At 39.8% G+C, this 12,744-nt stretch overlaps 1 protein-coding gene across 5 annotated transcripts in view; it reads right to left on the minus strand.

Annotated features, from left to right (window-relative positions):
• Positions 1–434: 434 nt before the first annotated feature.
• PBX1 (PBX homeobox 1) overlaps positions 435–12,744 on the minus strand; it is a 480,515-nt gene continuing 468,205 nt past the window's right edge. For 3 of the 5 annotated variants that reach the window (XM_061584450.1, XM_061584460.1, XM_061584440.1), the window contains one exon: positions 435–10,363. In XM_061584450.1, coding sequence (XP_061440434.1) covers positions 10,271–10,363 — 93 coding nt within the window. In that variant the 3' untranslated portion in view covers positions 435–10,270. The remainder of the gene's footprint in view (positions 10,364–12,744) is intronic. The other 2 variants (XM_061584480.1, XM_061584470.1) reach the window with 1 other exon arrangement.

The raw sequence follows: 12,744 nt of genomic DNA on the forward strand, positions 1-12,744 counted from the left end.
TTTGGATTATGATTTGTGATGAACTTAAAAATATTACGAAAGAAGATATTCCCAGAATATTGTGTTCTTGGAAAGAAACAGAAACTGAAGATTCAGCTAGACTCAGTGATAATTATATGTTTACAAGTAATATTTGCTCAAATGATTTCCCCCTTACTAATTGAATATTAATACTAAGCCAATACAGCTGGAAACAGCTGCCACCCTTCAAGGAACAAGATTGAAGATTGTCCATCCCCAATTTGGTTTGGACCCTTATTCTACAGTGCATTTAATTTAACAGATAACCCAGCCCTGGATTCTAGTAGAGGACCACAGGAAATCCTGTCTGGATTACTAAATTGTGTTATGAATTCAGGGTAAAAAACAAGAAATACACCCCTTCTTTTTGCAACAAAAGAAACAATTTATTTGGAATATGCATTACCAGTACAAATCAGACTGTAAAACCTACACCTTGTTAGTATAATTATAGAACAGAAAAATTTCAGTGGAAAAAGACATAGGCCTTTATCTTTAAAGTAGCAGAAAGCTTGTTGTAAATCAAAACAAAGACTTCCTAGCCTTTATATTGGGGAGCTATTGGGAACAAAAGAATGAAGACAAAGCAACTGAGAACAAAGCAGCATGTCTTTACAAGCAACAAAACGGCTTGTGAGGAACAAACAATGCATGTTGTAATACATTTTTATAACAATAATATTTTTAAAGAGCTTTAGGCAAAGTTACATGGGAAAAGTAAGGACCTGATACAAAGTGTGATGTGAAAAGTTCACAAATAAAGAGCATTATTTTAGTATCAATTTTTGAGGTGTTGAATTGTGCAACAAACTCTTTGAAAATTACCTCAGTCTGCAGATCCCTGCATTTACCTAGCTTAAAATGTAACATTGTCAAGAGCAGGTCAAGGGTTCTTCCTTACAGCAAGAGAAAGTAATGCCTGATCCCACCTAAAATACATGAAATGATTGCACTATCACCTAGATTCCTTGAGCCCATCCCCAGAATGAATGATGGCTTCTGTGTCAGCATCAGTCAGATACCACATTTAAAACCAAACGAGGTTTAGTGGGCTTGGGCACTACCTTACGATGTAAGGTGCAGGATATAGGCTGTTACCAGATTGAGAGTTTGAACTGATAAAATATATGCTGAGTTCCACATATACAGTAACATCAATTTAAGGATGCTTTAAATTTGTAAGTGAGGCCTAGGCTACCATAGTTTAAAGGAGTATACAAGTTGTCTTCTAAATGTCAGCCCAATTCTGCAAATTTGCTGGATCAGCACATTTAGACTATGCTGCTCCATGGATGTCTCCATTTAGATATAAATTGTGCACTAGTGTCTATATGATGAGTGGATGCATGTTTAGCTATGTTTGCTTTTAGTTATACAAAGTCAAAATCATTTTGTGTGGAATAAAGAGTCTTGCCAACTTTACGTCATTGCATTTGACAATGGGTTAACTCACTCTTAATTGTATTAAACTGGCTCAGAAATGTTATTTCCAAAACACTTAGAAACAATTCACCTTATTTTCCAAGACAATCTGACATTTGGAAAGCAACCTTTCCTTACCAATCCCCTTCAAATATTTGCCCCACTGAGCTGTGGCAGCACAAGTGGGGATGGTAAGCAGAAATCCTATTTCTTCCCCTCCTCTCCAATACTTTGCTGTGTTGCCATGCAGTGCACCAGGATGGACAGCACAGTGGCCCATGGAAAATATAATTATCTCATGGGCCACTGAAGGACATTGGCCCCACGCCCCACTGAATAACAGTACACCAAGGCACTCAAGTGGGAGTGGTGGAGGGACATACTTCCTGCTTTTGCTCTCCTTGGTGCTGAAGCTACCTGCAGTGACCAGTAAGCATAAGGCAGGGAGTGCCAACATTTTTGGACCAGTGGGCACATTTCGAAATTTGAGCGTGAGTGCTAAGCATACCAGTCACAAAATGGCTGCCATGGGGGTGTGGCATAACACAAAATGAGAGAGGGAGAACAGTGATTGGTGTTCCTCTCCCCCTGACAATCTCATGTTTACAATTTGAAGTCAGCTGTGTAGTACTCCTGATTGTTAAAAGCACATAATCCCTGTTTTTCCCATTGTCAATGCTTAAGCAAACCCTAGGCTGCCATCCTGAACCCAGTGTAATGTTAGAAACCTCCAAACCAAGATGGGTGAGCTTGAGTTCTTGATCTTAAGAGGACAGCATACAGTAGATATAGTGGGCATAACAGAACAAGAACCTGGTGGAATGAAGCACATAGCTATCTCTGGATTAAAAACTCTATATAGGGAGGTAGTGTCACTCTGTACCTCAAAGAGGACATAAATTTCAACAAGCTATAAATCCCAAAAGGGGTAGACTCTACCATAGAATCATTGTGGGTGGTGATAAGAGGCCCCAAGAGTAATATGGGGATGTGCTATTGTCCCAAAATGCTCAGGATGGAAATGCCTTAGATGGAAAATAAAAGTGCGAAGATATCTAAAAGAGGAAATGTTGTAGTAGCAGTTGACTTCAATTACCTTTACAATGACTGTTCTCTAGAACAGTTGGTCATAGTGACAGTTGGTCACCGCATCCAGAGGTGCAGTGACCCTGGATGTAATCTTAAGTGGTGCCCAGAATCTGTTGTGTAAATATGTATGTAAATGGACAATTGCAAAGAAAATCCAACAAAATCATATCTGACTTCAAAAGAGGACACTTCCCAAAAATCCGGGGATTGGTAAAAAGAAAGGCAAAGTCAAGTCAGTCAAATCTCTCCAAAATACTTCAGGGTTATGTAAAATCACAGTATTAGAAGCTCAGCTAGTCTGTATTCCACAGATGGCTTCCTTTAGAAAATGTCTTGTCCAGATGAGGGGGACAAAAGGGAACATAAACTTTGACAAAAGAAATGCAAGCAGACAATGAAATGGAATGGACTGCCTTCAAGTCGATTCCGACTTATGGCGACCCTATGAACAGGGGTTTCATGGTAAGTGGTATTCAGAGGTGGTTTACCATTGCCTTCCTCTGAGGCTGAGAGGCAGTGACTGGCCCAAGGTCACCCAGTGAGCTTCATGGCTGTGTGGGGATTTGAACCCTGGTCTCCCAGGTTGTAGTCCAACATTCTAACTACTATGCCACACTGGTTGATGCTAAAAAAGAATTTGAGGAGCACTTTTCCCTAAGCTCACCCTCCATGTCTGAGGACTGGAAAGTGGACAATGTAATGCCAGCATTTTACAAGAGAGGTCCTAAAAAGTACAGGGTTGTTAGATTAACTTCTGTTCTAGGAAACCTGATGGAAAGCATTGTTAAAGATAGAATTAGCACACAATACAGAAGAACAAATCTTGCTGAAGGAGAACCAGTGTGGCTTCTGCAAGGGTAGTCCTGTCCCACTCACCTCAGTTAACAAATCCTCCAGGAAAGCTCCTTTTAACAATTGGAGTGCAGGGGGCGTATGGGGATGCACACTCTGACATCATCAGAATGTGGCTCCTTGTCTCTAGAATTGCGGCTGCTGCAGGCAGCTCTCTCACGCTTGGCTGTAATGGTGGTTCTTGCCAGATGGCGCAGGCACCTCTGCAGTAAACAGTGGCTGCCCCTTGCCTGCCTGCTCAAGTGTACCAGGTCTTCAGGTGGTCCGTATGCAAGGCTTACCTACCTGCTTGTTTAATTTCAGCCATGCGTATTGTCAGTTTTGAATAAAAAGATTGCTGAAATGTATTAAACAGCTATTCTTTTTTGTGGTATAGGAATGTATCCCTGTTCTTTTCATGATATTCCTATCTCTGGTACCAAAGTTTCTGTTAAAGAAATAATGTCCATCTACTTCATTAACTGAGGTATTAATATAAATAGCAGTGGTCCAGTTGACTTTATGTACTTAGTCTTTTAAAAAGCTTTTGCCAAAGTACATCACCAAAGCAATTTGTTTGAATAAGAGGAGAGATACTGTTGTGGATCAGTAACTGATTAAGAAACATGAAGTAAGAAATGTAGTTTTCCACTGGAAGGGATATAGACAGGAAGGGATGTAGAAAGTGAAATACCTCAAGGACCAGTATTGGGACCTGCATTTTTTAACTTGCTCAATCTAGAGTTAGGGTTAAGCAGGGGCTGAGAAGAAAGGTGGGAAGAAAATACAAAATTTTGGAGATGGGGGACATCAGGAAAGTAGGGGGAAAAGTTTGTTCTTAAATATACTTGTTCAGCTGTACAACTCTCAGCTGGCAGCAAAACACCATTTCTTCCCAAAATACCTTATTAGGAATATGTCATATCCCCCTTCTGAGTTTTGCAGCATGAGAATGGGGCCAACTTTGTCTCTTGCCTTAGATCTCAGCTCATCAGGGGACACATTGTGAATCTGATGATATTGTGACACTACATTAGCCAGACTTGGCTACATTACAGTGTCAGTCAGGTCTATTATAGCCAATTGCTTTGCTCTTACTCTGAATGGGGTTTGTGTGTGTTTGTGTATACTTTCTGCTAATACTTCCTTTTTTTTCCTTTTGCACTGTAGTGATTTAAATGCAGTGTAGCGAAGCAGGGAGCATCAATCTGGTTGCCCTCAGCAAGAGGGGCTATGCTGAGATACAAAAGGCCACACACCCTTCCTGGCTCAGCTCTACTTTTAACTTTATCTGCTGATGTATAATTTTAATGGCCACTGTCATCTATGTTCAGCCAAGTGTTTATTTCTTTATCAGTGATTCCTAAACAATGCTCATGTCAATTAAGATATACAAGATTAACTTGTGTTATACATTTGTTATTACTTCTTGAAAAAAAAGCTTGTCTTTGAATTAAGATTGACTAGTACCTCAAGTCATTAAGATCAGCACTTACAAAGAAGGTAGGATGAAACAGAAATTTCAGTTCTTTAAAAAATGAGACAATATAGTAAGTACATTTCCTTCTACATCTGAAAACTGCATCTCAGCTAGATCATATTTTAAAATATATTATGTTATTCCATGAGAATTTCAGACTTGGGTAAGTGGTGAGCCTTGGAATCAGTGTTTTGAGAGTACAGATCAAAGTGAGGAATTTTGGCAGCACAGCAATTGTTGACATGCTTGCCTATCACCACCAACCGCCAAAGAGGAAATGCATGGGGTGGTTATGTGGTGCTGTCGGCAGTCCAGCCACCTAAAAAGAGTTAATGGGGCTCACAGATCTCAGTAACCTCTGACTTAGAAGCCCTATTCAGATATGCAGTTACACAAGTTTAACATGACATGAAACAGAATGGGGCATGCACCAACATGCTAGCCCCGCCACAGAGCTATCTGTGTGTTTACAGGAGGGCAGCACAACAATACATGCTGTCTCAAATTTTCAGTGCACAGGGATAGCCTTTCAGCAAGTTGCCCTACTACAGCCATCCTCCCAAATACTTGGCTAGCACAGTGCAAAGCATGACAGAAGGAACAGGAGGAATATCCATGACCCAGTTTTCCACTTTCATGTGATGTTAATCGCAGTAGCTGTGGCCCAAATCAGTCTAGAGTATCTTGCCCTCTAATCCTAGATGAGGTTTCCCAGTGATGAAAAGGCACGTATACAGGTATTGTAGTTATTCTTCTTATTATTTAGTACTTGTATATCTCAGAACTAAGCCCCTGGATTCAAATGTAAATGTACTGCCTTTGAGTCGATCCCGACTTATGGTGACCCTATGAATAGGGTTTTCATGGTAAGGGGTATTCAGAGGGGGTTTACCATTTCCTCCCTCTGAGGCTGAGAGGCTGTGACTAGCCCAAGGTTACCCAGTGAGCTTCATGGCTGTGTGGGGATTCAAACCCTGGTCTCCCAGGTCATAGTCCAACACTCTAACCACTACAAACAAGGGCTCATTTCATCTCATGGTGGCCAAGAAGATGGAACATGGCAAAAGGAGGATATTAAATCTGTGGAATGTTCAAAGTTGTCAAATGCAGGTAGGAAAGTATGAGTTGCAGAGAAAGATGAATTTAAATTAGAATTTCAGAGTAATGGCTGTGACATCCTGCAAGAAGGCAATCTACCTTCCTCCCGCTGCCCTTACAGATGCTTATATGTCTTTCCCATACTGCAGTTTTCTACACAGTAGTGACTTGCAGCTGTACTCCCAAGTGAAAACAGTAACCTTGGACACAGCAGTCTAAAATTCCCCTCTTACATCAGCAGCTTGGATCATTTTAGCTCAGGGTCAGCAGCTGGAGAGATTTGGGCAAAACTATTCCAACCCATTTTGCTAACTTGGTTAAAGCAGTTTCTGTGGTAACAGAATTCCATGCTCCTCTCCGGAGATCTTGACTTTAACCCTCAGCTTAAAAATCCTTCTGATGGGTAATAATACTATTTATTTTTATTAAATGCAGGAAATAATTGTCTGAAGTTTTTTTGGTTTTGCTAATGAAGCTTTTCACATCACTTGCAACATAGTAAAAAGGTTTAAGGAGTGAGGAAGCAGGGAACAGATTTTTTTTCAAGGCCTTAGTTGGAAAAAAAAGAAAAGAAACAAGGGTCAAGCTCCATTGAAATGAACTGGAACTTCATAGGAGATTATCTGACACAGCTCCCATTCATATCAATGGAGGCTTACATTGGAGAACTTTCCAGAGGATTGGGCCCTAAAATAAAATCCCCTTCAAAAAATGCAAAACAGAAAAGAAAAATTAACTTTTGGCTTTCAGAGTTAGTAAATGTAAAGTAATAGGTGTACCTATTATGCTCACTATTCCAACCATTTTAAATTTTACAAAATGAATTACTTTCACTTTTTTCAAAAAAAACATTGTGTAACAGGAAATGAATGTGCACAACTCTACACTTTTCTAGCATTCTTGAACTAATTCACAAATGCATGAAAAAATAAGAGATGGAAACAAAAGAAGAATGAATGTAGGTAGTTTGGTGCTGAAAACTATACAGGTATGAAGAGCTTTGTACCACAGAAAGAACAGAATGGGGATGGCCTGTCCTTCGATGCGTGCGATGAGGGTAACTTTTTATCTTTTTATTATAAACACTATTAAATTCAGACTGCTTTTTTGGTTTTTTTCCCTTTATCTGAATATACAAGAACATTCATCATCAAATGTTCATTATCATTAATACTACAAAGAACGAGACACAAATCGCAAGAAACAATGGAAAATGTTAATAAAGCTTAAAGAATTGAATTTTTTAAGTTTTTAAGTTTTTAAGTTTTTTTTAGTTTCTGCAGATATGTTGTTACAGGCAGATTTTTTTTGTTTTTGGTATCGAAGTTGAGTTTTTCTGGGCAGAAAATAAAGAATCAAAAGTTATGAGAAAAGGCAGCTCACAGATAATCAAAATAATATTAATAATAATCAATATAATAACAATAAAAATAGTAAATCTGGATATGCGAAGAACCACTATCAGTGTATGTACCGTTAATGAGTTAGTACCATATACCATGACAGACCAGGAGGAGGAAGATATGTTGTTACAGGCAGATAAATGCAGCTCAATTTATCTCCCCTCCCAAATCTTGGCCTCTACTGCCACCCAACTGAATTATGTAATTAACAGTCTTGTCCAATATGAAGTTACAGTAATGAACAATACTGCACAACACCTTTAAATGGGGCTTGAATAAGATTTGTTTTCCAGTGGATTATGCCTCTTCTTGACACATTGTTGACAATACAATGACCCGCATGGACGCTGGTAAGATAAATATTGAGTAAAGGGTATACAAATAACGCAGCTTCCTGCATTGAGCAGGTTGGACTCAATGGTCTTATTAGACCCCTTCCAGCTCTACTAATCTATGATTTTATTATTCTAGTCTAGGCTTTGGTTTACGGTGCATCCAGTTGAATGGGGAGATATGAGTTAGATAGACTAATAGCCTGACTCTAAACAAGGAAGCTTCATATGTTCATAAGCAATGACGGGGTCCTAGTGCTGATACAGCCTGCAATCCTATACACACTTATCTTGGGAGCAAGTTCTACTGAATTTAGTGGGACTTAAATGTGAGTAGACATATATGGGATTGTACTGACAGAAGAAGCTGTGAAAACAGTTTCACACTTCCCTAACGCCGGTGGTCCAGAGTCCTCTCTGATCCATGTTGGCCTCTGTGGGGAGATCACTTGGCTTTTTATCTATTGATCAGTCTTGGCTATTTACCACCTCAGCGTTCTTTACTCATAATTATCATTAACATGGATTGAAGCTCCTTCTCTTCATATTACAAATATATATTGAAAGGATGGGAAAATGCCATTTATGAGGGGCAAGAAGGCTAGTAAAGAGTGCTAAGGAGCTTAATCTGCATTTAGTGATCTTTACACACCTATAGAAACCTTCAGAATCCCAGCTCCACCACTCCTCCTTGGTAAGAAACTTCACTGGAAGGCAACAGATGCTGGGCTAGTGAATGTGATTCTTGAGGTTCTCAGTTGCCTCATACTAATGAATTTGCCACTAGCATGCCAGAGCCCAAAGCTAGGTTGGTTTTGTATCTCTTCATCCCTCCACAGGTATCAAATCACACCTGAGACATCTTTTCATAACCTCCTTACTATCCAAGACAGGACTGGCCCAAGATACTCAAGTGCCACAGGCAGGGCATCCAAATTGCATCCTCTCTTGCTTAAGTGGCATATAATCCACTGGGAATTTTTTGTAAGCCAACACCATTGAAATATGTGTCTGTCTCCCTCTCTGCCATCTAGGACAACTATCATATCTTGCTTTGTGGAAAGACTTTATCTGAGAATAGGCAATAATTTAAATCCAGCATACAAACATCTTTTTCAGTGTTTGCTGGTCAAAAAGCTATCTGTTTAGCTCTTAAGGGTTTCTGCGAGTCCATTATGAGGGCCAACACTATTCAACCCATCATTTCTTTATTAATACTTTCTTTTTCCACCAGGAAAATGATGGGTCAAACCATAATTTGCTTGTTCTTAATCAAAGCAACAGTCTCAATTTTAGCAAGGATCCATATGCAAATTTGTAAGTAGTGTGTAAAGCCATACAATCTCTTACTAGTTATTATATGCACTAGTAAAATGCAATGCGCACATCCTAGCAGCTTGATATTATATAATTTCCCAGGAGCTGGGCTCCCATTTCTCTCTCCCTATTGATGTAATAGTATTCCTAAGATAGAGGGTATAAGGGGTGTGGGTATGTTGCCATAACTGCAGCTTCACTATGCAAGTGCAGAATTGGATTTTAGGTTAGAATGTTACATCCTGAGAAGTTCTGTTTTGTTTTTTTAAAGCAAGTTTTTTAATCTAATGCATTTGTAAAGATGTAGGCAATGCCTGGATAAGGCGCAAAAATCTGAAGGTGAAATACTGAAGGCTTCAGTGCTGTGCATGGATCTCCATCTCTCTGCCCTTATCAAGTTTCCCTTATGTTTTCTACTAATTATCACAAGCTTTCCTTCAAAAATTTAAACATTTTTCCAGATCTTTAAAACATGAGTATTGGAACCAGAACAGATTATGCAAACCTACTGCATTCACATTTTCCCCCCATGCACCAAATGTGAATTTCCTTGGTGCAAAAGTTCTGTGGGGAAGTGAGGAACAGTGGCAGTGAAAAAATGGTAGGAGACATAGCTTGGGCTTGATACAAAGGCACAGTGGGATGGTAAGGAGTAGACTTGCCAGCGTTCTCCTGGTCTTCTTGGCATATTGTGAACATATTGCAGCACCAGAATTGCATTTATCCAACCTGTAACATGGAATATCCTGGAAGGCAATTCACCAAAGGCTCAGGGTCTTAAGAGGAACAGACAATTGTCTTTACATGGAGGAATAATGGTGCCCAAAGGCTAGGGGGGAGGGCTTAGGTGGCTCCTGCAAAGAGGTAGTGAGAACATCAAGGAAACAGAAAGAGGTGGATGCCAGATAGATTGGAAGGAGGTAAAGGTTGACTCCTCAAAAGAAAAAAAAAATAATGAAAACGGAGAAATACTTTTAGAAGCTGCTTTTTTCCCTTTAAATTGAAAAACATTATGGTGTGAGAGAATGGGTGATGGTGGTGGTAAAAGGAGAGGTGGCTACTACCCAGAAAAGAAAGGGAAGAGAGTATAAAGAAGTGTCCAGATTGGCTGAAAAAAGCATCCCAACAAAGAGAAGAGGAGGAGACTCTTGTGTTTGCCGATCGGCTCTGGATCCAGCCTGATGGCTTCAACATTAGGAGAGAAAACCCCCTCCCCTGTCAGCCCCCACTTCTGCCTGGTGCAGGGGGGCTGACAGGGATGCTGGATTGCTGGGAGATCAGTTGGAGGTATCAGAGTGAACGCTGCCAGGGCCTTCTGTGGGGGAGGTCACTGACGAAGGAGTCGTAGCATCTTGCCAACCTCCATTAGCCTAGGAAGAACAAAGAGAAATCTGTCAGTCACATTCACGAGGGGCGGTTTCCCAGCAGGGGCTCCCCTCATCCACTCACTTAGGTTGTGGCTGGTGCTAAGCTCCATGATGACTATGCTGGATAGTAGGTGACAGTTGGCAGTTATTTAAAGGCTGATTCAAGTGAGAATAACTATATTTTTACAAAGGATAAGCTTTTGTTGTTAGTCTACGTTATCAGATATCAGAACTGGCAAGCCATATAAGACCATTAACAGAATGTAGACTCTCAATAACTCTCATTATTTTTAAAGGGACTGTAGTATCAGAGCTTGGAAAAGTTACTTTTTTGAACTACAACTCCCATCAGCCCAATCCAGTGGCCATGCTGGCTGGGGCTGATGGGAGTTGTAGTTCAAAAAAGTAACTTTTCCAAGCTCTGCGTGTAAGGCACATCATTATGCTATGTGGTTTAACTTACAAAAAAACAGTATAACCTACAAAAGTTTGTTACTGCTGTGTTAAAATTAGTCTCAGTGGTGCTCCTTGACATAGATTTTATATAACTGTTATCTGAAAGCTAGTTCATAAATTATTAGGTGCAGCTTTTCTCCTTTTCACTTATAGGAATTCTATTCCTACGACCAATATAAAATGAGAGTTATTAGCTATCATTTCTCAGCTCCTGTGATGCCCAAAGCTTCACTACATACTTCAGGGTCATGGAACATCCTGGTAGAGCTGAGATCCACGGCTCACATATTACATTGAACCACAGAGGGGATCTTGCAGGTCATTTATGTTAGCTCAGTTGTTCCCAATTCCCCCCCCCCCGACTACTTGAAAATGGCTGATGGTCTTGATGGACCACTTCATGATTTTTTGCTAGTTGTAGCAATTGTAGTGTGCTGTGCTAGTGCTGCATAATTTTAAAATTATTTTATTCTTTTTTATTTCTTACATTGTATTTAAATTTTTCATTCCATAGAATTAAAAAATAAAACACAATTTTCACAAGCAGGGAAAATACAAAAATTAACATAAATATTTAATGTAGGCATGCAGTGGATCACCTAAATGAAGCTCATGGACCACAATTTAAGAACCTCTGCTACAGCTCCTGCTTGATTCAGGAAATCCAGGGCTACGGTATCCCCAGCAGAGCCTCTGCCTCTCTTTGATGACCTCCAGAGAGGGAGAACTCACCATCTCTTTAGGTCTGTGGTTCAATTGTCTTGTTCATTAAGACAAGGGGTTTCACCAAATAATTCAACTGAAATCTACTCTCCTTTAATGTATTCTCAATATATCTAGCTCTGCCTTCTTGGGGTAGCACAGAACAAGTCTTTGCTCTCTTCTATGTGACAGCCCTCCAGATATTTGAAGAGTGCTATCTTTGCACTCCACTCTTCAGTCTTTTCTCCAAGCTAAACATATTCAGTTCCTTCAACCTTTCCTCATAAAGAAAAGTTCACCCTTACCCCCTGACCAACTTTGTTGCCCTCCTGTGAACCTGTGCCAACTTGTCTACATCCAACTTAAAGTACAGCACCTTGGACAAGTACTCCAAAGTTCTGTCAAGTTGAGGGGGAAGTTGGGATGGCCATGGATATTACATATTGGTTTTTTGTTTTGCTCTTTTTTCAATAACAGCAACAAACTGGCATTTATATAATACAGAAGCAAACATCACTTCCCTTCCATGGTCAGCTCCACCCAAAGAAATCCTTTCAAGCACATAGCTGACAAACTTATAAAAATAATACATGTAAGTTAGCTGAACTGCATCTAATGAGAATCACATGCACAGACTAGCTGACAAAATGCATCCACACAATCATAGCTATTGTATACACAGTGTAGTATGGTGATACTAATTTAGAAAACAAAAATGTATTTTGCTTCTGGATTAAAGTCTGGACTACTTGTCTATCTGTGGTGACCTTCCTTCTGTTTCTTATATCTCCTTTTTTATTTTTAACTCACCATTAAGCTTTTCTGTGTTACCATATTGGGTTTTTTTAAAAGGTGGCTCCCCAGTTTTCTTTCTCAGGGACCCATTTTGAATCCCTTTCCCCCTTTAGTATATCTAAAACCATGAAATCCTACATAGCACTTTTCTGAGTTCACTAAAATCAAATTTCCAGAAATCCAAGGTACATGTTGAACTACTTTCACCTTTAGCTTTCCATAATTTTGGCATCACATGGTCACTTTCCCCCAAAGCTCCCACTACTTTAATCTCATTGACCGACTCTTCCCAACTGGTTAAAACCGAGTCAAGAATATCCAATCCCCTCATTTCTTTCACCATTTTCTGAAATAGGAAGTTTTCAGCAAGACATGTCATGACTTGTTGGAGAGTCTAAGCTTTGTGAAGTTTGTTTACTAGCAGATATCAG

Source organism: Rhineura floridana, chromosome 1, assembly GCF_030035675.1.
Source record: "Rhineura floridana isolate rRhiFlo1 chromosome 1, rRhiFlo1.hap2, whole genome shotgun sequence".
In the NCBI taxonomy this organism is placed as follows: Eukaryota; Metazoa; Chordata; class Lepidosauria; order Squamata; family Rhineuridae; genus Rhineura; species Rhineura floridana.